Here is a 23,698-nt window from a genome sequence, read left to right on the forward strand (position 1 = left end):
CAGCAGACAACATGGAAACCAAATAAACTTCAGGTGCCCATGCAGTAGGGCTTAAGTAAAATATTTTTTAATAGTGCCTTTTAACCACTAAAACTCATTTAAAAGTACATCATATTTTTGTTTGCATCTTTTAAAGAGCTTTAATGGATGGGGCACCTGGGTGGCTCAGTCACTAAGTGTCTGCCTTTGGCTCAGGTCATGATCTCAGGGTCCTGGGATTGAGCCTTGCATCAAGATTCCTGCTCAGTGGGAGCCTGCTTCTCCCTCTCCCACTCCCCCTGCTTGTGCTTCTCTTTCTTTCTCTGTCAAATAAATAAATAAATCTTAAAGAAAAATAACGAGCTTTAAAGGAGATATAAGTCACATGCAACTGACACTTCAAAAAATGTCCTTTCTTTGCCCCTCCATCTTCTTACACCCTTTACTCCCCTTACTTCAATTCCTGTTTTTCCCCATGTGCCATGGGCACCTGCTTTCTGGGTATCTCCCCCATGACTTTCCTTCAGTGGCATACTCACTAAGCTTCTCTGGTTTCTTTTATTCCTTCTCTTTTACTCATCAACCCAAGTCTGCTCTGCAAAAAAGAGCCTAGAGCCAACCCAACAAACAGGGGAAACTTTCCTTTCTAGAAATGGGTGGGGATGAAGGGAGCAGTGAAAAGGATTTGTTTATATGGGTGAAGACTAGGAATACTCCAACAGTAATTTTTTTTCCCTGTTACAAGTGCAATAAGATTATGAAATGGAGAGAATCTGCCAGCGCTGATAAAGAATCTTCCTCACCATTTTCGGGCATGCCACTAGATGTTGTGATACAAATAGCAGCAAGCACACAGAAGTTGTTTATGACCGCTTAACCTAAACTTGATGGGGTATCCCACCCCTCGCCTAACATGGAATAATAGTCACATGTCTCAAGAAAGGGTCCCCTGCTCTCAGCCTTGCTGGGACATGGCATTCCTGGTCACCAAGATTCTTGCTGGTCCTTCCTTCAGAAGTTTCAACTCCCTGTTTCTACTCAATCTGTGGCCAGGATTAATAGAAGTCCTGCTGTGTCTTCTGTGCGTATGTGGACAGCTATATACACCAGTCTCCTGAAGCTAACTTGGCCCTGTGATGGTTCAGCTCCATTCACCTGAGGAATCTAAGGACCCATTACTTTGAAATTTCATAGTGTGAATATCCAACTCAGAGGCTAACTTTTAACAATGCCACTAACAGAGCATCTGTGGACCAGTCACGGTCCAACCAGGAAAACAGAAACCACCATAAATATTTAAAACCAAGGTAACTTAATTTAACATAAGGAATTGACTACACCACACAGGTGATGGAAAATCTGAGAAGCCAAAGGGCGATGGTGAAACAAGCAAGAGATTAGCAAGAATAGGAAGCAGAGACCTACCCGAGGCTAAGAGAGAAAGGATTGGGAGGCTCAGGGCCTGGATCCACACAGGCCTGTCCTGAGGGAGCTGGAGCCCTGGAGCGTGGCCACCCAAGGAAGAACCACCTGGAAGAAATACCCTGGTGTCTCCCCTCACCCCACCCACCTCAGAGTTTCTACCAATAGTTTCCATTGACTGAAAAGGAACCTGGGAGTTGATGCCAGGATCAGGGTTGAAGTCTACACTACAGCCCAGATCAGGGAAGGCATAGTGATGGACCCACCCTGGGGTAAATAAGCCCAAGGCATGCACAATCACAATAGACATGACTGACAAACCTGGAAAAAGGAAGGATATGCATGAGAGATAGTCATGGCGGTACAGAAATGGCCTGGGCATGTGGGCATGCCCACAGGTACTATCACAGAGAGTGGGAATCCTGAGTAAAGCCTCAAAAGAGGGCCATGCAGGGCATATTCCAACCGCCAGGTACTGTGGATTACATACACTGATTTACAGAAGCCTTGCAATTGCTTGCAGAATTTGACTAGAAGCAGACTGAGCCCAAGGAGATTAAGTAACTTGCCTAAAGCTGCCCTATAGGTTGCTTCCGAACCTCAACTCACTGACCGCAAAGTTTCCATTGACTGCATTGCACCCGAAACACACTATTGCAGTCCCAAAGGTTTCCGCACCTATGTCCCTCTGGTAACACCATTAGAGAGACAGCGCTAGCGCTGATGCAGGGAGAGGTTTGCAATGCATGCTTTTCTACCTTTCATGGCAGCTTCCTCCTCAGCCCTACAAATATTCTCTTGCCACCAACATGCACTTTCCTCCCCCAGCCCCAACCAGCACACAGAGGCACACAAAATAAATGCCAATGACCTCTCCAAATCCACTCTGGGGAAATAATGAGGGAAAAAGAACTGAGGTGTGACTCCAGCCATGGTGTCTTTATTCTACAAGGAAATACAGCTCTGTGACAAAGGGATGGTTCTTTAGTGATGGATTTGCCAGTTCCTGAAGGGGTACTGATTTGGTCAAACCTTTCGGTGAACACCCCCTAAGTCACAGCTGACTCACCTGTGGAGAAATCCAACTTTTGAATTATTTTTGTTTGTAAATTTGAATGCATTCAATCCTAAAATTGGGAGGCCTTTGAGATAGGAAAGGAAGAGAAAACCAAAAAAATAGACATATATCATCTCTGCACTGGGGTCTGTGGCACATGGTGTGGGTGAGGGTGTAAGAGGGGGAGAAGAGGAAGTAAAATAAAAATTTTCATCCTGAGTTAATACCCTGAGTTATTAGGATAGCATGATAACATTCTAAGTAAGATTCCTGGAAGCATGATATATCCTTTGAGAGTCTTTTCCCTCAAGTAATGGATTTCTCATTTCTTAAGTAAGAACTCCATGGCAAGCGTGTAGCCAAGACAGCAGGTTTGACTGCACTTATGTCGAAAGACCTTCTTCCCCTTGGAACTGATTGAGATGCTCCCTGATCACCAGGAATCCCTGATCGTGAGCCCTGATGATGTTACCCTGCAGATTGCGTGTGTGTGTGTGTGTGTGCACATGCCTGATGTCATTATATTTAAAAGCATTTTCTTAAAGATATTAGTTAACTCTGCAAGATTCTAATCTGCAATCTTTCAATAAGTATAGTGTTTCTTGCTAGTACAAAGTATAAAATACTTATACGTATTTGTTTTACCAATAAAAACCAGGAAAACCATTTTTCCCAAGGCATAATACAATGGTGGTGGTAAATTCTGTCTAATAGAAAATATGTAATTTTATTGGTAATAATCTTCTTTTACACGGTTGTTAAATTCTCGAAGATTCTCATAGCTGAGTTAAAAGCACAAACGGTAGAATTTAAAACTTGACAAATCCTACCGGTGAGCTGTTTTCTCTGGGATAGTTTCTATCATTTTTTTCAAACTATCAATGTAAGTGTGCTTTCCATGAAAAAAATTACTCAAGTATTTATAATGGTCAACATTTCTTAAGGAGCTGATTGTGCTTTGCAAGTTGTGCCTTAAAACAGCACTCAGACCAAAGCAACACACACATAAATGTATAAAGACTGTTGTGAAGTCTACATACCTGTCAAAACTCTTTTGCAGATGCCTTTATGAATCATAAGTATATTAATGTATCAGATCTCGAGAGACTGAGTGAGAATTTTCTTTGGGTAATGGAATTAAGTGGTTACAAGTCCATATAGGCCCCATTCGGCATGGCAGACGGGTAAGCAAAAAGAAGAGGTCTCTGGGATAGCTTTTCAAAGAAAAAGAAATAACCCCCCCCAAGGTCACTTGTTTTGCCCTCTAATTTCAAAGCATGTTTTTGTTTTTGTTTTTCACTCAGCAAAGCAGCAAACTCCTATTTTGGCAGTAAAAGGCGGTATTTTTCACATGTACGAAATGAGTGTTGGACTCAATAGGAGGCTTTGTTCAGGTCTGGCCTGGCTCTTCTCCAGGGTCCCAGGTCACAGTGACCTGCCAGCTGTCTCTATGGCTCGGCTACGGTCAGCATCCTGCTCTCGAGATGACACCAACCCTGTGCTCAATATGTTCCCATTTAAAGAAAAGGTTATGCTCTATCCTAACCTCAGACAAACTCGGTGTCATTTAAAGTCTAATGGATGGTGCAGCTCTTTCCTAGGAACGAGATCAAAGAACTGGAGTGGAAAAACAGCTTCCTCAGGAGACTCGGTTCCCTGGTCTTACTCAGTTAGAGCCAGAAATCAGTGGGTCCTTCTTTCTAAAGACCAGGAGCAAGCTGGCTGAAATACGAATACGACAGATCTTCAAATGCAGTTCTAACTTTAAAAAGGAGACAAAATAATTTCTTGAAATCACATACTTGTCCTGACAACTCTATGATTTCATGATAGATTCGTCTAAAATAGTATCTGACGATATTTAAACTGTCACACTGCCGACTCAGATCTGACAGGTCTGACACCTGAAGCACATTGTTTTCTGACTTACACAGACAGGTAAGTCCAGAATTTCTCCTTGTGGGTCTCCTAGAATATTAATTTGGTTAATAGATAAACTCCTCCAAAAAAGCCCTATAGTGTAGAACGCATGGGCAACAAGGAGTTAAAGTTCAATGGGTTTCTTTGCTACCAGACGTTTTCAAAGGTTTTAATTAAATAGACAGATGTGTCCCCGTACTTCCCAAGAGAACGCTGAGGCTGCGGTGTTTAAGTTGGAATCCTGTTTTGTAGGGGGAGACCCTTCAGAATTAATATTCTGCCGTGCTTACTTTGGGAATGCAGGTTTAGTTGATCCCTTTCTTCACACGTGGCGGAGATGCTCCCACCACTGGATTTCTACCTTGTTCTCTTGCCTGAAACACTAGCCCCGGGGCAAACACTTGGCTGGCTTCCCACATAGCCCTCGGCTTTACTCACAGGTTACTTTCTCAGAGAGGTTTGCTCTGACCGACTTTTTAAAAATTCAGATACTTTCCTTGACCTTTCCTTAAGCCTTCTTCCCTGTTTGTTTTCCAATGGAGCACCTTCTAGCTTTTACTATGGTGCTGTTGATTATCTCTGTCTCCCTCCCAGCTAGAAGGCAAGCTCTTTAAAGGCAGGGACCTTTGCATCATCACATTCAAGGGACATTTCTCAGCCTTCATCTTACTCAGCCTCTCAGAAGAATTTGACACCATTGAATGCTCTGTCAACTGTGAAAATATTGAGATAGTGTGAAAATACTCCTTGGACTCCAGGACGAGGCTGTCTTTCCTGCCTGACTGGCCACCCTTCACACATCCATCCTAGGTTCTCCTCATGTTTTTGCCTTTTAAACTCGACAATGCTGAGGGCTCAGTCTTTGCTCTATCTTCATTCACTTCCTGGGTAACCTCAGACAGTTCATGATTTTATTTTTTTTTTTTTAGATCTATTTATTTTATATGAGAGAGAGGAGAGAGAGAGAAAACGAGTGGGAGGGGCAGAGTCTTAAGCAGATTCCCTGCTGAGCGCAGAGCCTGGTTCGGGATTTGATCTCAAGACCCTGAGATCACGACCTGAGCTGAAACCAAGAGTCAGACGCTTAACCAATTGTGCCTCTTAGGCACCCCAAAATTCACAGTTTTAAATATCATCTACAAGCTGGTAAGTCCCAAGTCATGTCCATAGCCCAAATTTCCCCTACCCTTCATTGTTAGAGTCTGAGCTTATCAGGGCAGGAAAAGCTATGCTATGTCTAACTTTACCAACAAAATGAAAGTTTTTTTCTCACTCCTACAAAATGCTCTACTGCTGTCCCTCGTTAGGCAGCTCTACTGGGCTTGGATCTCACCTCCAGCAAGTGGCCCATAGGTTGGGGCTTCTTGCATTGTAGGGCTACCTTATCTTCTAGAGCCCCCGAGTCCTTCACTTCCAGCCACATAGAGAAGAGAGAAAGAGCATGCAAGATTCATAGCTATTTTATGTTTGGGACTGAAAGTGGTGGATCTTACTTCTACCTACATTCCATTCTCCAGAACGTAGTCCTATGTGTCTTCTGGTAACAAGGGGACTGGGAAATGTAGTTTAGCTGGGATCCCAGGAAGAGGAGACCAAGGTATTGATGAGCTGTACCAATTTCATTACAAGGAGAAAGAAGCAGTACCACCAATTTTATACATTGTCTAAGCCTGTCCTGACAGAACCCTACCTACTGTTTATTTGGAAATGCATTCTTGGTAGTTTTTTATTTTATTTTAATTTAATTTAATTTTAACTCCATTATAGTTAACATACAGTGTTATATTAGTTTCAGGTGTACAATATAGTGATTCAACACTTCCCAGTGCTCATCACAACAAGTGCATTTCTTAATCCCCATCACCTATTTCACCCACCCCCCACACATGCCTCCCCTCTAGTAACCATCAGTTTATTCACTATAGGTAAGAGTCTGTTTCTTGGTTTGTCTCTCTCTCTCTCTTTTTTTTCCCTTGCTTGTTCGTTTTGTTTCTTAAATTCCACATATGACTGAAATCAATTGGCATTTGTTTTTCTTTGACTGACATTTCTTTTACTCTTTAGCTCCATCCACGTCATTGCAAAAGGCAAGATTTTGGGGGTTTTTATGGCTGAATGATATTCCATTGTATATATATATACCACATCTTCTTTATTCATTCATCTATCCATGGACATTTGGGCTGTTTCCATAATTTGGCTATTGTAAATAGTGCTTCAGTAGACATCAGGGTGCATGCATCCTTTTGAATTAGTGTTTTCGTATTTTGGGGGTAAATAGCCAGTAGTATGATTACTATCAGAGGGTAGTTCTCTTCTTAAGGTTTTGAGGAAACTCCGTACTGTTTTTTAGAGTGGATGCACCAGTTTGCATCAGTGCAAGAAGTTTCTTTTCTCTCCACTTCCTCGTCAACACTTGTTGTTTCCTGTGTTTTTGATTTTAGCTGTTCTGACAGGTGTTATTGGTAGTTTTTGAAATGGAGAAGTGATGTGTATTTAGTGATTGCAAAATGAAATGTGCACCAATACAAGAAAATTTTTAGCTGACTCAAATCTCCTGCAGAGTAAGGCCATGTTAAAATGAATATATCTATGCTATAAAAAGTACAATGTTCCCCAATAAGGCAAGACCAATATGGGGATATTCAGATTTATCTTTAAAACTTATAGAGTCCTTTTGAATATTTTGTTCATTCTGTTCTAATAACAACAGAATTAATCTTACTGATCTGATTAATCTTACCTGAGTTAGTAAGCATATGCATCCTTAAAACCCACATGAAGATAGTCAACAGTCAAGATTTTGCTGATGTCAAGAGTTTAAATGAGCCTATAGTAGAGAGATAAAAACTTTGACCAAAGAATGGACAGGTCTGGAATCAAATTCACTCAATCTCTTACTTGATGTGTGAATTTGGCCAAATATTTAACTACTCTGAGTAAGGCTATTCTTCCTCATCTATAAAATTGGTACACTACATAGATAATATGATACATATGTAATACCTACATAATATTGTCATAAGTGTTATATGAGTTAACATATATAAACCTCCTGGTAGATACTAAATGCCCAATTCTTAGCTATTATATTACCTTTATTGATTTTAGTGTTTTCTCCTAAATTGTACTTATTAAGACTTTAACATTTTATTATCCTTGTTTATTGCAACCTTAGTTACAAACCAAAGACATTTGTGTGGTTAAAGTCTTACCATTAGCTGAAAACTTTGCTTTGAATGATTTCTGTGTCATTTCCACAATGCTTCTTTCTCTAAGAGACACCATGATTTTGTGAGTTCAAGTACTAAATGGCAGGTTGAATCATATGAACGATACTGTATCTTCTGGCATTGATTTCCTGTGCAAACCAGCGATTCAAGTAACCTGGGTTTCTCCATGAACTGGCTTTTAAATAATGAACAACAATCATCTGTTTACCACTTAGGGTCCCCGAGGGAAACTTGAAGATGAAATATTGTGTACCTACCACAATGTATTTGCTATTTAATAGTCAGATATAGACCCTTTTAAAGGTCATTGTGGTTAGAGAAGCTGGAAGTGATTTTTATGGCAAATTAAGTTTCCATTTCTTGAGCTCAGCTCTGCAGACTCAAGAGTGACCATATTGGATGTGCTTGCATTTCACTCCTCCCTCCTCTGACAGCAGTCATGGTCACCCCTTTGCTCATCTTGCTTGGCCAGCAATGAGATTGCCAGAGCCAAAGAAGGATGCAGTTCTCCTATGTGCAGCTCTATGAAGTAGGAAGTTTAAAAAAAAAGTAATTGGGCTTTTCTTGGTTTTCTTGTTACTAAAGGCTTTCCTACCAGGCAAGAGGTGTAATCAAGATATTCTTTAAATTTACAGTCACATTTTCTGTTATCTTGGTAAAAATTTAACAGGTATGCATCATGAAATGATTTTTGAGCTATTTTCCTTCCTTCCTTCCTTCTTTCCTTCCTTCCTTCCTTCCTTCCTTCCTTCCTTCCTTCCCTCCTTCTCTTATGTTTTTATGTTTTAAAGTAGAGATCATCTTGGGGCGCCCGGGTAGCACAGTTGTTAAGCGTCTGCCTTCGGCTCAGGGCATGATCCCGGCGATCTGGGATCGAGCCCCACATCGGGCTCTTCCACTGGGAGCCTACTTCTTCCTCTCCCACTCCCCCTGCTTGTGTTCCCTCTCTCACTGGCTGTCTCTCTGTCAAATAAATAAATAAATAAAATCTTTAAAAAAAAGATTCTTTCTCTAAAAAAAAATAGAGATCATCTATAAGCTTATTCTTAGAACATAGTGATGCTAAGCAAATGTAGGGACTCCCAATGGCAAATAAAGTCCTGAAGGCTCTCAAACATAGTCACATACATTTTCTGTTAGTTCTTTTACATAAAGCTTTTGTATTGGCCTCTGTAGGATAAACCAGCCTTCCCCTGATCTTCACCTCAGACTAGCTGAGTTGTTTATTAGTTCTGCTTTGAGGAAGAACACAGAACATAAATGAATTCTGTGTCTTGCCCTGAAAGGATTGTCATTTCCCTGTCTCTCCCACTGGACCATAAACCGGCTGAAGACAAGGAGGGTGTCTCCTATATCCCTGCACCCCTGCGTTTTACTCATAAGAGGAACCCAATAACTGCTTGTTGAACTGTTGAACAGAATTGAATATGAAAAAGATCGTCAAAGAATATTGCTTAGGTTGCAGCCAGGGAAGGTTTTGAGTTTGATTTACTGGTCTGGTTGGTTTGACAGAAGGTCAGCTTAGCTTACTGTGATTAGGAGAATTGCCAATCTGTTCCAGGATCTGTAGATAAAACTTTATCCTCTAGCCTGTCCTGATTCAAATCTGCATGAAGAAACCCAAGCTCTCCCTAACCTCAAGAGAAAACCAGGTCAGTACAGCCTCTCAGAAGTCAACAATGACTTCTAGGAGCACATATTGAAAGAAAATCCATACCCCAGCTGCCTTGCTAATAAGCACGTCCTCTCCTCTCTCATGCTTGCTACTGATATATATAAAGCATTTGGTGTGTAACTGCTATGGCCTGAACTCTCCATTTCCTTGCAAATATGTGTATATGTGACTTTCACACTAATGACTACCACGTGGTGTAATAAAAACCCATCAGCATGAAATATAGCATTTTTAGAAGGCTCTCTTGCATCAGTGAAGCCCATTTATGCAGCTGAAAATGTTTTTATCTGTCTGCTTCGATGTGGGGAATGGGTGTCATTAGTAGGACATGCATAAACTGAATAGGTAAAGCCAACTCCATGAGTGTGGCTTGATGCTGCCTCTAGACCTACATACATGCGGTTAAATGAATGAATGGATGCCATCTGCCAATGTCCTGAAAGCCACTCAGAGCTGCTAAAGGGAAGGAGGCAGAAGGTCTGAGAGACAGCTCATGGGCTCATCCTTTCCTTTTTCTTCTTTGCGTTTGGTTTTCAGAGAAATCTTAATAGATGGGGGGAGTTCATTTATTTGTGAATTGAAGTGGTCCTGTTCTAATTTTCACATAAGGGCAGCAGAAGAGGCGAGAAAGGTTGAGGGTTTGAGAGGGCAGTCCTTGTGAGTGAAGTCCCCCAGGCATCACAGGCCAATGTGATTTTGAGGTCAGATGTGTTTTGAGCCCTGTTATGAAGTATGTTCGCCTGCAGGCATTACAAATCTTAGAAAATGGCACTAGTAAGTGCTTCATTATCCAGCAGGAAACTCGGTCAACTGCCACCAGGAACATCTGTATCTGATTGTCAAAGAAGAGAGAAGAAGTAGTTTGGATTCTGTCATGTTGCTCCTAAATCCCAATCAAACGTAAGAAAATGCAGCCGAGTGATGCTTGAATAGTGCCAGTGTGAAAATGAAGTGCAAAGGAAGTGCCCATTAAAAAATAAAGTACATTCCTAGTGGATTGCAAGAATCATTGAACACAGTCCAAGACTCCTGAAGAAGATAAAGAAGAGCCCCTTAGAATGTCCTGCAATGTATCTTGTGCCTTATAATTTACTTCGGCATTTTTTTGTTTAACACTTCATGTAAGGCAGAAAAGATCATCCTTAGAAATGCTTCTACTATACTTTAAAAATGGCTACTTCCACTTTGGAGAGTTTTGAAATATTCACAATAATCACATTCTTTAATTTTTATTTTGAAATAATTATAGATTCACATGCAGTTGTAAGAGGTAATACAGAGAGGTCCCGTGGAGTCTCTATTTAGTTTGCCCCACTTGGTAGTGTGTTGCAAAACTATACAGCAATATCACAACCAGAATATTGACACTGATACAGTCAAGATACAGAACATTTTCATCTCCATAAGGATTGCTCATGTTACCCCTTTATAACCACACCCTCTTCCCTCAACCCTCACCCACTCCTTTATCCCTGACAACCGCTAATCTGTTGTTTCTATAAATTTGTCATTTCAAGAATGGTCATATAAATGGAATCATACAGTATGTAACCTTTCGGGATGGGGTTTTTTCATGTAGCAAAAATTCTCTGGAGATTTATCCAGATTGTTGTGTGTATCAGTAATTGTTCCTTTTACTTGCTGAGTAGGATTCCACAGCAGGAAAGTACCAATTTGTTTAACCATTCATTCATTGAAGGAGATCTAGGTTATTTCCAGTTTGGGGCTATTACAAATAAGTCTGCTATAAACATTCATGTGCCAGTTTTTTTGTGGACACGAGTTTTTATTTTTCTGGGATAAATGCTCTGGAGGGCAATTGCTAGGTTGTATGGTAGTTGTATATTTAATGTTTCAGAAAACTGCCAAAGTGTTTTCCAGAGTAACTGTACCATTTTACATTCCTAGCAGCAATGTAAAAGTGAGCAAATTTCTCCATATCCTCACCAGCATTTGGTGTTTTCATTTTTTAAAGACATTTTGGTAAGTTTGTAGTGTGATATTTCATTGTGATTTTAATTTGCAATTCAATAATGGTTAATGATATGGAACTTCTTTTCATGTGCTTATTTGACATCTCTATATTTCCATGGGTAAAATGTCCCTTCATGTCTTTTGTCCATATTTTAATTGGACTGTTTGACTTTTTACTGGTGAGATTGAGCCCTATTATATATACTAGATATTATTCCTTTGTGAGATGAGTGGTTTGCAAATATTTCGTCCCACTCTGTAGCTTCTCTTTTCCACTGTTTCACATGAACTTTTACAGAGCCAGAGCTTTAAATTTTGACAATATCTGATTTATTATTTTTTTCATTTTATGGATCATGCTTTTGGGGACAAGTCTAAAAACTCTGTCTAGTCTGAGACCCTAAAGATTGTCTCCAACATTTTTTCTAAGACTGTATAGTTTCCTGTTTTACTATTAAGTCCATGATGCATTGTTCAGTTAATTTTTGTATGAGGTGTGTAGGTTAAGTCAGGTTCATTTATTTTGCGGATGGAAATCCAGGGGCTCCAGCACTATTTATCCAAAAGCTTTCTTCTTCCATTGAAATGCTTTTGTACTTTAGTAAAAAATCAGTTGGGCATATTTGTGTGGCTCTATTTCTGAGTTCTATGTTCTGTTTCATTGACCCATGTGTTTTTCCCTCCCCCAGTAGCACACAGTCTTGATTATTGCAGCTATAATAAGCCTTGAATTTGGTAGAATGATTTCTTCCACTTTATTCTTCTTTGCAAAATTGTTTTAACTATGCTAGGGTCTATGCCCTTCCATATAAATTTTAGAATGTTTCTATTGATGTCTACAGAAAAAAATCTCACTTGGCTTTTGGTAGATACTGCAGATAGATCTGTCTATCAATTTGAGGGGAATTGACATATTTAGTCTGTTTTCTTTCAATTCACAACATAATATGTCTCTTCTTTTATTTAAATCTTTGACTTCTTTCATCAGCATTGTGTAGTTTTCAGCATACAAATCCCGGATATGTTTTGTTAGCATTACACTTAAGCATTTAATTTTTGGAGCAATTGTAAATAGTAATGCATTTTTTAAATTTTGGTGTCTTTCTGTTTATTGTTAGTACATAGAAATACAATTGATTCTTTGTATGTTTATTTTGTATCCTGCAATGTTAATGAACTCATTAGTTATAGGAGGGTTGGTTTTTGGTTTTTTTAAATAGATTCCTTGGGATTTTCTATGTAGATAATCATGTTATCTACAAATAGAGTCTTATTTTTCCAAGAGTTTTGATCATGAATGGGCGTTGAATTTTGTCAAAGTCTTTCTCTACATCACTTGATAAGATCATGTAATTTTTTCCTCTTTGGCCTGTTAAAACACGGGATTACTGTTGTAACGGCACCTGGGATTTGTCTTAATCAGGTTTGGTAAAACATAGAGACATGGAAATGACTGTCATGAAAGGAGAAATTCATTCTATTCACAGATCCCTAGAAGCAAGGGCATGGCACACCGTGATGAGAAGGGCACAAGAGGAAGCCTTGTGGTTAGTCAGGAGGCAGAGGGAGTGAGGAGAAAACTTGGGCAAGAGCCTTAATTGTGATTTGCATGGGAAGAAATGAACAAGGCAGGGAAAGGGGGCTAAGCAGGTTTAGGATTTAGGCTAGTTTGAATAATTTCAGGGGACTCTTGGATTTCCTGGATTTAGGAGCTGTCCTTAATTGGCTAATACCTGACCCTGGGGGTGATTAGGGCAGAGGAATAGTGGCCTGGAATGTAAGAGTTTGATAAAGGAGGCAGTTGGGATGTGGGTGCTGGATTGGTTAGTTTGCATATGAAAGGAGTGCTTTCTGCTGAGTCCTTTGCTTGAAGAATCATCCAAGAGGCAGTTCCTTCCTCATCTGGAAGTCCCCAGATGTCAAGATATCAAACACAGAAAAACTTGGTTATTCAATTAATTGATTTTTAAATACTGAACCAGTCTTGCGTCCCAAAAATAAACCCCACTCTATCATAGTGATATAGGAAAGATGTTAGGGTTTGAAGCCGATGGCCAAGAAAAAATTCTTGAGACGTCTTTGGTGCAAAAACGTGGTTTTTGCATGTGGCAGGACCCATGGGCAGAAAGAGCTGGACTCAGGGTCCTGAGGAGTGGCCCATTATATACTTTTAAGTTGGGAAGGGGTTAGGGATAGGGCAAGTTTCTCTGAGGAATTTGGAAGCAAGGTTTCCAGGACCTTGAGGGGGCTAGCTATTGTTGGAAAAAGGTCATTTATTACCGTCTAACAAAACCTTAGTCATGAGACCCTTCAGATGTATATTGGTGGGTTATATGCTTGGGGGATGATTGTCAATAAGTTTCTTGGGGCGTAGAGGTAAAGGAAGTTTCCAAAGGAATTTTTATAAGTTAAAGTGGATTTACAGGACTGGGGGTCAGCCCAAGATTGCCTCTTGCCTTTAGCAAAGTATTAACAATGAGGCAGCTGAGTTCCTAGAGGAATGTCCCTCTACCTGTTTCAAGGACTTGTTCGTGGGCTGTAGGTAGGAAGGAAATTTAATTTTTCTTTTGCCTTTGTTTCCCACATTAATAGTATATAATTCTTTTTATATATTGTTGATTTCTGTTTGCTAATATTTTGTTAGGGACTTTTGCAACAATATTAATGAAGGATATTGGTCTGCAATTTTATTTTTTGGTATTGTTTTTGCATTAGGGTAATACTAGCTTCATAAATGAATCAGAAAGTGTTTCCTTCTCTTGTATTTTCTGGAAGAGATTGTGTAGAATTGGTGCTAACTCTGATAGTTTAGTGGAATCTTCCAGTGAAACTGAGTCCAATGGTTTAGTTTGGGTAACTTTTAAAATTACAAATGTAATGATTTTCTTAATAGTGAAGGGCTATTCAAATTACCTGTTTCATATTGGGTGAGTTGTGGTAGTTTGTGTTTTCTGAGGAATGGGTCCATTTCTTGACAGTTGTCACGTATATGTGTGTATAATTGCTTGTGGTAATCCTTGATTATCCTTTTGATGTCTGCAGAGTCAGTAGCTATATCTGCTCTTTTGTTTCTGATCTTGGTAATTTGCAACTTCTCCCTTTGTTTCTTTGTCAGTCTAACTAAAAGTTTGTTTATTTTATTGACCTTTGCAAAGAGTCAGCCCTTTGTTTCATGGATTTTTAAAAATTTTTTTTCTATTTTCAATGCCATTGATTTCTGCTCTTTATTGTTTCTTTTCTTCTCCTTGATTTGGCTTTAGTTTGCTCTTCTCCTTCCACATTCTTAAGGTGGGGGTTTTAATTTATTGATTCAAGATTTTTCCTCTTTTTGTATGTATGTGTTTAGTGCTATAAATTTCCCTGTCAGCACTGCTTTAGCTGTGTTCCACAAATTTTGATACATTGTATTTTCATTTCCCTTCAGTTCCATGCATTTTTAAATTTCCCTTGAGACTTCTTCTTTGACCCATCCATGAATTATTTAAACATGTGTTCCTTAGTTTCCAAGTGCTTAGAAATTTTCCTGTTATCTTTCTGTTATTAATTTCCAGTTTGATTCCATATGGACAGAGAATATACTCTGTATGGTTTCACTTCTTTTAACACTGTTGCAGTTTTTTATGTCCCAGGTATGGTTTGTCTTGATATATGTTCTATGGTCACTTAAAAAGTCAGCGTATTCTGCTGCTAATGGATGGAATATTTTACACATATCCATTAGATCCTGTTTATTAATGGCATTATTGAGTTTCTTTATATGCTCACTGATTTTCTCTCTAAAAGTCTACCAATTGTTGAAAGATGGATGTTAAATTTGCCAGTATTTGGGGATTTGTCTATTTCTTCTCTCAGTTCTATTGGTTTTTACTTCATATATGTTGCAGCCTATGTAGCTATCTGTGAAGTGACTTTCTTATAGACAACATAAGCAGACACACACACACACACACACACACACACACACAGTATATCTTCTAATTCACTCTGCCAATGCCTGTCTTTTAACTGCGGTTTTCAGACCATTTAAATTTAAATGAATTATTGACTTGTTAGGGCTTAAGTCTACCATTTTAATTTCTCTTTTCTCTTTGTTCTCTTTGTTTTACATTTCTATTTTCTCTTTTTTCCCTTCCACTGGGTTACTTATACTTTTGTTAGCATTCTATTTTTATTTATCTATGATGTTGTTGAGTATATCTCATTGTACAGCTTTTTTAGTGATTGTTTTAGGTATAGCACGATACATTTATAACATCACAGTCTTTTGATATCGATATTTTATCAAGTGAAGTATAGAAACCTATTTCCCTTTATATCCCTTTTCCTCCCCAATTTATAATATAATTGTTTTAAGTATTTCCCCAACATACATTTTGAACCACATTAGACAGGGTCATGATTTTTCCTTCAGTTTAGAAAACTAAAGAGGAGAAGAAAAGCCTATCATATTTACCTATATTTTTGGTTGCTGTTTCCTTCCTTCCTTCCTTCCTTCCTTCCTTCCTTCCTTCCTTCCTTCCTTCCTTCCTTCCTTCCTGATGACCCAAGGTTTTTTTCATCATTTCCTTTCTGCTGAAGAGTATTTCCTTAAACCATTCTTTCAGGGTACGTCTGCTGTCAACAAATTTGCTTGGTTTTCCTTCACTTGAGAATGTCTTGATTTCCCCCACATTTGTGAAGGATATTTTTGTTGGGTATAGAATTCTAGGTTTTTGGTTCTTTGCATTCAGCACCTAAAAAATATTGTGCCACTTCCATCTGGTCTCCATGGCTTCTAATGAGAAATCTGCTGTCATTTCATTTGTTTTTCTGCTATAGGCAAGATAATGTTTTTCTCTGGAGACCCTCAATATTCTGTCTTTAGTTTTCAAAAATATAGTTATGATGTGTCTTGGCATCAGTTTATTTGAATTCATACTGTTTGGTGTTTGCTTAACTTCTTCAATCTGTAGGTTTATGTCTCCTGCTACATTTTGGAAGTTTTCAGCCATTCTTTCTTTGAGTTCTTTTCCAGCTTTGCCCTCTTACTCCCCTTTTTTAGGACTCTGATGTCACAAATGGTAGATCTTTTTTTATAGGCCCACAGGTCCCTAAGAGTCTGCTTTCGTTAAGGTCTTTTTTCTTTCTGTTGTTCAGATTGGGTAATTTTTATTGTTCTATCTTTCAGTTCACTAACTTTTTCCTCTGTCCCCTCCATTCTGCTGTTGAGCCCATCTGCTGAATTTCAACTACTTCTTTTGGTTATTCTATTTTTCAGTTCAGAATTTCAAATTGTGGTTCTCCTTTATATTTTCTATTTCTTTGCTAACACTTCCTATTTCTTTCCTGAATTTTTCTATTTTTTTCATTTGTGACAAGCATGTTCATAATTGTTTGTTGAAGCCTTTTTTCATGATGGATAATTTAAAGTCTTTTTCAATTAATTCTAACATCTCTGTCATTTGGTGTAGGCCTCATTTTTCATTCAGTTGGAGATTTTTCTAGTTCTCGATATGAAAAGTAATTTTTATTATTTTAACTTGGATATTTCTGTATTATGTTCTGAAATTTTGGATCTTACATAAACTTTCAGTTTTAGTTTTTCTTGTTTTTTTGTTTTGTTTTGTTTTTGTTTTTCATTTGTTTGTTTGTTTTGGATACCACTCTGACCAGAAAAGGGGGGTATGCTGCCTCATTACTGCTAGGTGGAGGTAGACATCCAGGTTCTCATTTGACCTCTGCTGACACTCAAAGAAGGGGACCTCCTCATTACTACTGGGCAGGGATAGGAGTTCTGGCTACCCACATGGTGTCCATTGACACCATGGTGGCAGTGGTTTCATTACCACTTGATGACAGTCAAAAGTCCTGATTGTCTGCTCTTCTGACAGCCTCCCAGTGGGGAAGGAGAGGGTATCCTCATTACTAGCATGCAGGGGACTGGATGCTACGTAGTAATAAAATCTGAATGCTGGCACAAATGAACATCTGGTCAGTGGCCACTGCATCATGATATCTCAGGAAGGTTTTGGCAGCTCTGCAGTTCCTACAAGGCACATCTCTTTTGGTTAGTGACAATCAGGGCATTAACAGTTCTTTCCAGAGAGCTGGCCCTGATTCTTTAATTAGCTGCAATTCTGAGCTCAACAGTTATTCCTTCTGCCCAGGTACCTACTACTCTGAAAGGATCTGGCCACATCCATAGTGTTATATGTCTCTAGTTTACCCTCTTATTCTCCACACTGAAGGCCCATCTGCAATATGAGAGACTCTCCACTGTGAGAGTCATGTATAGTGGAATTTCCTCCATCTCCTCCCTTTCATAGTTGAGTTTATCCCCATCAACTGGCTTTTCCAGTTCCTTTAAAAATTATTTTCCCTGTATATTCAGACCTATTCCTTATTTCCCTATCACTCTCTTGGTCATTGGCTCCTTCTCCACTTACCTCAAGTCAGCGTTATTCTACTTTTCACACTTTCTGATATCAGATCCTTATCTTAGTAACACTTAGATGCTTTAATAGCTATCTCATATAGGAAACATGACACATGGATGAGAACAGCCTTACTCTGAATATTCAGAGAGCAAAGAGGGAATGCTGGACATGAGTGAGTGGAACTCAGATTTGTAGGTCAGTTGTTGAGTCAGTATTCCAAGTAGCAGGGATTTAGAGGTAGTGCTCTTTGAATATGGAGTTAGAATGCCTTGAGGACTAATTTGGAAGATGTGCTTGCCCTCATAATTATGTGCTGAACTATAGAGAGGCAAGGTATGCTCTGATGTTTTAGTGAAGAATTAAAGACACTAAACAAATCATTACTTGATTGCCATTGTCTATGTCCCCACCACCCCATAAATGCTATATTTGTTTAATTTGATAAAGCATCAAGCAGGCCACCAAGGAATAGTTATTAAGTCCAATTTTAAAAACATGATCCTATTTGGAAAGGAAAGAATGAAGAAAAGAAGGAAATGAAAGGAAGGGAGAGGAAGGGAAGGAGCTTGTATAACCTTAGTGCTGTCCACCTGCACCTTTGGTCTTTCCCTGACTAGGCACATGGTAGGATCCCACTTCCTGACCCATTTGAGGTCTGGCACGTAATTGGCCTATAACATATGACAGATGAAGAATGCCACTTTCTGGTAGCCTAACTTAAGAGCTAAGGTGTGATTCTTTTAGCTATGGCAAGCAGAACTGCTCCAGATGGGTGAGGCTGCATCCCTGACTGAGAGCAAATCAAGCGTGGCTCCCTGCCAACCCAGCAAGGACATTCTATTCTGTGTGAGCAAGAAGTAAATCTTTATAGCTTTAAATGATAAAAAGCAGGAGTTGTGTGTTATTATAATATAATGTAGCCTGTCCTGAATGATTGAAAATAGCAGGAGTATGTCTTTAGCAGTGGGAATATACATGACTTTTCTTTTTTCTTTCTTGTCTTTCTCTATTTCCTAGTTTTTCTAAAAATTTTTTTAAATCTATTTTTGACTTTTCTAGAATGGGTATTATTTTTGTTATAAGGGAATAACCTCATAAATAAATTAGGGATAAATTTTATGATTTGTGTATGTTTATAATTTGAAGTGGTGTTGCATTTTTACTGACAGATGCATGAAGTGTACAGAAATTAACACCGTGTTCTTGAACCTAGGGTACATTTTAGCATGTACTCCTTAGTCATGAACAACTCTGACAGTGTTACACTGTCATTGAATCCTGGCCTACCATCTAGAGATGGGGCTCCTCCAGCCCCTAAAAAATGCACTTCCATGAGGGTAGTGAGCCCCTTGGGGTCTTAGGAGACATTTCCCCTTTATCTGTGGTTTGCCTCCTCTGTATCTGTCGTTTGCTAATGAGGCAGTGAGGTAGGCAGGCAACACCACCAACAATGATAGGCATTGCTTATCAGAGGATTGTGTTTGCTATTTTTCCTTCCTCCATCTTTCCCTTGTCTCTCTCTCTCTCTCACACACACACACACACACACACACACACACACACACACACACATACACTTTTATTAATACCGTGGGCAGGGTCATTTGAGAATACCAGAACATTTGCATGTTGTCTTTATTAGAAAGGAGGACTTTTCGTTTGAATGTTTTAGAGAGACCTGGAGAAAAGAGATCTAGTTTCTACTCTGGCCCAAACCCAGACCTCTGAGGCACAGGATTTTACATGCATGTATTTGCACATAGTTGCTGGCTGACCTGGATGAGATCAATAAAATCCCACGCCTTCAAGCTGGCAGACTTGAACCCAGGGCCAACCTAGAGAGAATGGACTGGGTCTCAGGCTGGTGTTTTTTCTTTGAACCTCCTCTGGCTCAAAGAGAAGACAGTTTTGATGTCTTTGATGACTGAGTTTCCATGGACTAAAACTAAGAGTCTCTAGACATTTTTAAAAGGCTAATATTTTCTTTGAGATTTTGCCTACTGCCTCCAGAGTATTATTCACAGTTTTCTTCTACTTTACTAACCTAAAAATGTATAACACAACAGGCTCTCAGTAGAAATAAAAATCCTCTTATTGGACCTATTGAAAAAAGATAGTAAAGCCCTGGTTTTACAGATAAACCCTTTATAGTCCTCACCTCTTCTTCTGTAGTCCTTCAGAACCCATGCTTAGTGTGGGATAATGAGTTATATTTCTGAGTAACAAGTTCAAAAGGACCAAAAAGAGCGAGGTTAATGTTTAGCACTGATGCTAAGGAAAAACTTTGGGGAATGATCTTTTTTAAATTTTTTTTAAAGCACCAAAGAATGCTTAGTTCCCAAATTACCTAAAAGAGAAAAGACAGCCTTATTAAGAACTTTTACATATTTAAAATCAGATTTAGAATAGTGAGAGATTATGACACATGTACAAATTCGTATAAAAAGCCTCTCTACCTTTACCTGGTGGTTTCATTACATTTTTAATTATAAAATAAATTAAATAAAAAATAGATACCCTCCAAAACAAAGACTTTTAATCAAATCATCTGATTTATCTTCAAAATATGCAATTCCTTTGTATTCCCTAAAATGTCTAGGTAGAGGCAAAAATAATTTTTAAGTTTTTAAAAATGCCAACCCTTATGTACACAGTTCAGTTACTTACATTGGGATCTGGGTCTCGGTGTGGAAGATGCCTGGGGATCTTGCAGACTCACAGGGCTCTGAAAAAAAGTTAATAACCCTCTTGCCTTGTTACTAAAAAAGACCCAGGCAAGGCATTTCATACACCCTCAGGGATCAACCTGCTGCCTGAACCGTTAGCTCAGTTCCGTAGGCTCCTTCTGCTTTCATCTCCTCTTGCTTACATTTTACAAAGATGTTTGTTGCAATGAAATTGATTGGCAGCACACTTGGCAATTCAAATCGAATTGGTTGTTCCTCCTTTTTTAATTCCATTAACCAAGATGAACGCAATGCAATCTGTGGGAGCCCTACATCAAGAACTCAGGTCCTGGTGCTGTGGGACTAGCTCGGACTTCATGGTCAAGGACCCTTATTTTGTAGATCTAACAAGCATGGAGAACAGCTTCCCAGTTTTTCTGAAAGATATGCTTGTGCCCTGATCTGGATTCTAAAATTGGAAGCATTTGGAAGTTGCTCTCATTTCCTGATATATACAAAATATATTGATCTGTAGAAGAGGAGGCCCGTATTTCCTCAGTGAAGGGAATCAACCAGCCCATCCATCAACAAGTAACTCTTCCCTGGGCCCTACTGTGAGGAAGCTAGCTCTGGAATTTGTGGAAACGTTGCCAGCAAATGCTGTCAGACGTTGGTGGATTCCAGAGAGCTCCAGCTCTTCAGATCCTTTGAAATCATTTTCCAGTCCCTTCCTATGCCCAGAAAGTTCAGCTGTTGCCTTGATAATGCCAGCAGAGAGGGTTGTAGCTGGCGAGCAGAGAATGAGGGTAGAAGAGGGAGTATATGCTCAGGGCTTGTAGGAACTGAAGCTTTGGTTGCCCGACACGTGGAAGAATTCGGACTCCCTGACTATCTGGGTCACACACCCTCCTGAGCCACGTCAGAGGTCATATCATTTTGACTTGGGAAAGACGGAGTTGGCACCTACCTATGCAAAATTTTTAAGTTATGGAGTCAAAGGGGAGGAAGGAGGCAAGGGGAATAGAGGAAATGTTAGCAACCAGGAAGCATACACGTGTGCTTGCTTGTTTTCTTACCATTAGCTAGTGCTTCCGTCATAAGAAATAGGTTGTTCCCGGGGTTGAGGTCCTGCTGGCCCAGTCCAATCTGGAACGTGTGCTAATTGGTATGCATTTCTCTCTTTCCGCCCCAGGACAGCTTTCCTGCCCGCTTCGGAGGAGTTCATTTTGTCAACCAACCCTGGTACATTCATGCCCTGTACACGCTCATCAAGCCATTCCTTAAAGACAAGACCAGGAAGCGGGTAATGCAAACAAACACCCAACGGGGGGGATGCTGAGGGGCAATTACCGGACCCTCCTCCCAATCTCTCTGGATCCCTTCTCTCTCTTTCTCTCTCCTTCTCTCCTTATTTTGCACTGTGGGTTTTCTGCTTTTCTGTAATCCCTGAGCCTCAGCTGGAGTTTGCAAATGGCCTGGATTTAATCAATAATTTAGTAGAACTGGGTTATTTTCAGAGTCCCAGTGACAAACCAAAGGAAACTTTGAAGGCATGCAAATACCAGATGCCCATTTTACTGTAAGTGCTCGAGGGAGGTATGGGGTCAAGCAGCTTCCCGTTCATGGCATATTTTAATAGCTAGCATTTTGTCCTGCAAATGTATTATCGTGATGAAGAATGTTTACCATTCGTTTTTCTTCCCCACGGCTCTTGGGTCATCGCTGCCAGCTCCATCACCTTTGGAGGCTGGGAAAACATTCTTCACGAGAAATAATAATGCTTTTAGGAAGAAGGCTTTTAAAGTCTTAATTGCATCAGCTGATGACATTCGGGAGGCTAGCACCTTCCATCAGAGCCGGGGTTTTTCATGGCATTCTGATGAGCCGAGAGACTGAACACTGTCCACCACTCACTCTGAATCTCAGTTTCCTCACTTAGAAAGACGGGGAGACTAACGTCCAGATCATCAACCTGTTGGGTAATTTAAAAAGGCAGCATATGAAAGCAGGTAGCGTAATGCCACTCATGCGGTACAAACTCAGTGACTCTTATTCTCTTTACCACTTAGCTTCCTTTCTTTCAAATTTTCTGATTTCAGTTACCTTCTGGGTCAGGTGCACTACCTCTCAAGGGAATCTGACCAGGGTCATTCTTTTTTTTTCTAATTTATTTGTTTATCTATCATTTTATTTATTTATTTGTCAGAGAGAGACAGAGCACAAGCAGGGGGAGTGACAGGCAGAGGCAGAAGCAGGCTACCTGCTCAGCAGGGAGCCCGATGCGGGACTCCATCCCAGGACCCCAGGATCATGACTTGAGCCAAAGGCAGACACTTAACCAACTGAGCCACCAGGTGCCCCTGACCAGAGTCATTTTTAACAGCACCTTACATATGCCCCTACACCCAGGGGACCCCATGCTGGGGAAGAGTCTGAGTATGCAGGGGGGAATGATGATGTGAGCCCCCCCCCACCTACCCACATACACACTCTGCAGTGTCCCTAAATCCTAAACCTCAGATGCTTCCAGATCCTTAGGAAACATTGCAGCAGGGTATGGGACGGGTAATTCTCCTGTCCCCAAACAAGGGTGGGACTAAGAACTAGAACTCACCAGCCTAAGAAGGCAGAGACATTTGGAAGCATTTTGCAATCTGTCGAAGGCTCAGGACAGTGCTAAGGACAGAGAAGTGTTCTAGACTGTTCCCAATATGTTCCCAGTGGCTGCATCTTCTACTCAGAAAGGAGCTAGTGGAATTCCTCCCACAAAGTAATTGACACTTGCTGCTGTCCGGTAGAAAGGAGTTTCTGGAGCTCTGGACACAGAACAGAATCTGATAGGTAAAGAGTCCAGGCTCTTATCTGTTGAGTTCTTCCATAGCACTCCAGGAGACAGGGCCAGTTTCCACAGCATCGCTTATCCTTTAAGAACTGGAGATGTTGGCTGTTCGTGGGAACGCAAGCTGGTACAGCCACTCTGGAAAACAATATGGAGGTTCCTCAAAAAGTTAAGAATAGAACTACCCTATGACCCAATAATTGCACTACTAGGTATTTATCCAAAGTCTACAAAAATACTGATTTGAAGGGACACATGCATCCCAATGTTTATAGCAGCATTATTAACCATAGCTAAATTATGGAGAGAGCCCAAATGTCCATTGACTGATGAATGGATAAAGAAGATATGGTATCTATACGTAATGGAACATTACTCAGCCATGAAAAAGAATGAAATCTCGCCATTTGCAATGAAGTAGCTGGAGCTAGAGTGTATTATGCTAAGCTAAATAAGTCAACCAGAGAAAGACAAATACTGTATGATTTCACTCTTATGTGGAATTTAAAAAAACAAA

The 23,698-nt window shown here is 39.9% G+C and overlaps 1 protein-coding gene across 1 annotated transcript in view; it reads left to right on the top strand.

The window, feature by feature from the left end:
* The window catches only part of CLVS1 (clavesin 1), a 165,522-nt gene that overhangs the window by 105,290 nt on the left and 36,534 nt on the right, over positions 1 to 23,698 (top strand). Inside the window, exon 3 of the mRNA XM_026516426.2 lies at positions 21,535 to 21,645. Within this exon, the coding sequence (XP_026372211.1) occupies positions 21,535 to 21,645 (111 nt within the window). The remainder of the gene's footprint in view (positions 1 to 21,534; positions 21,646 to 23,698) is intronic.

This window comes from Ursus arctos, unplaced genomic scaffold, assembly GCF_023065955.2.
Source record: "Ursus arctos isolate Adak ecotype North America unplaced genomic scaffold, UrsArc2.0 scaffold_6, whole genome shotgun sequence".
NCBI classification, from domain to species: domain Eukaryota; kingdom Metazoa; phylum Chordata; class Mammalia; order Carnivora; family Ursidae; genus Ursus; species Ursus arctos.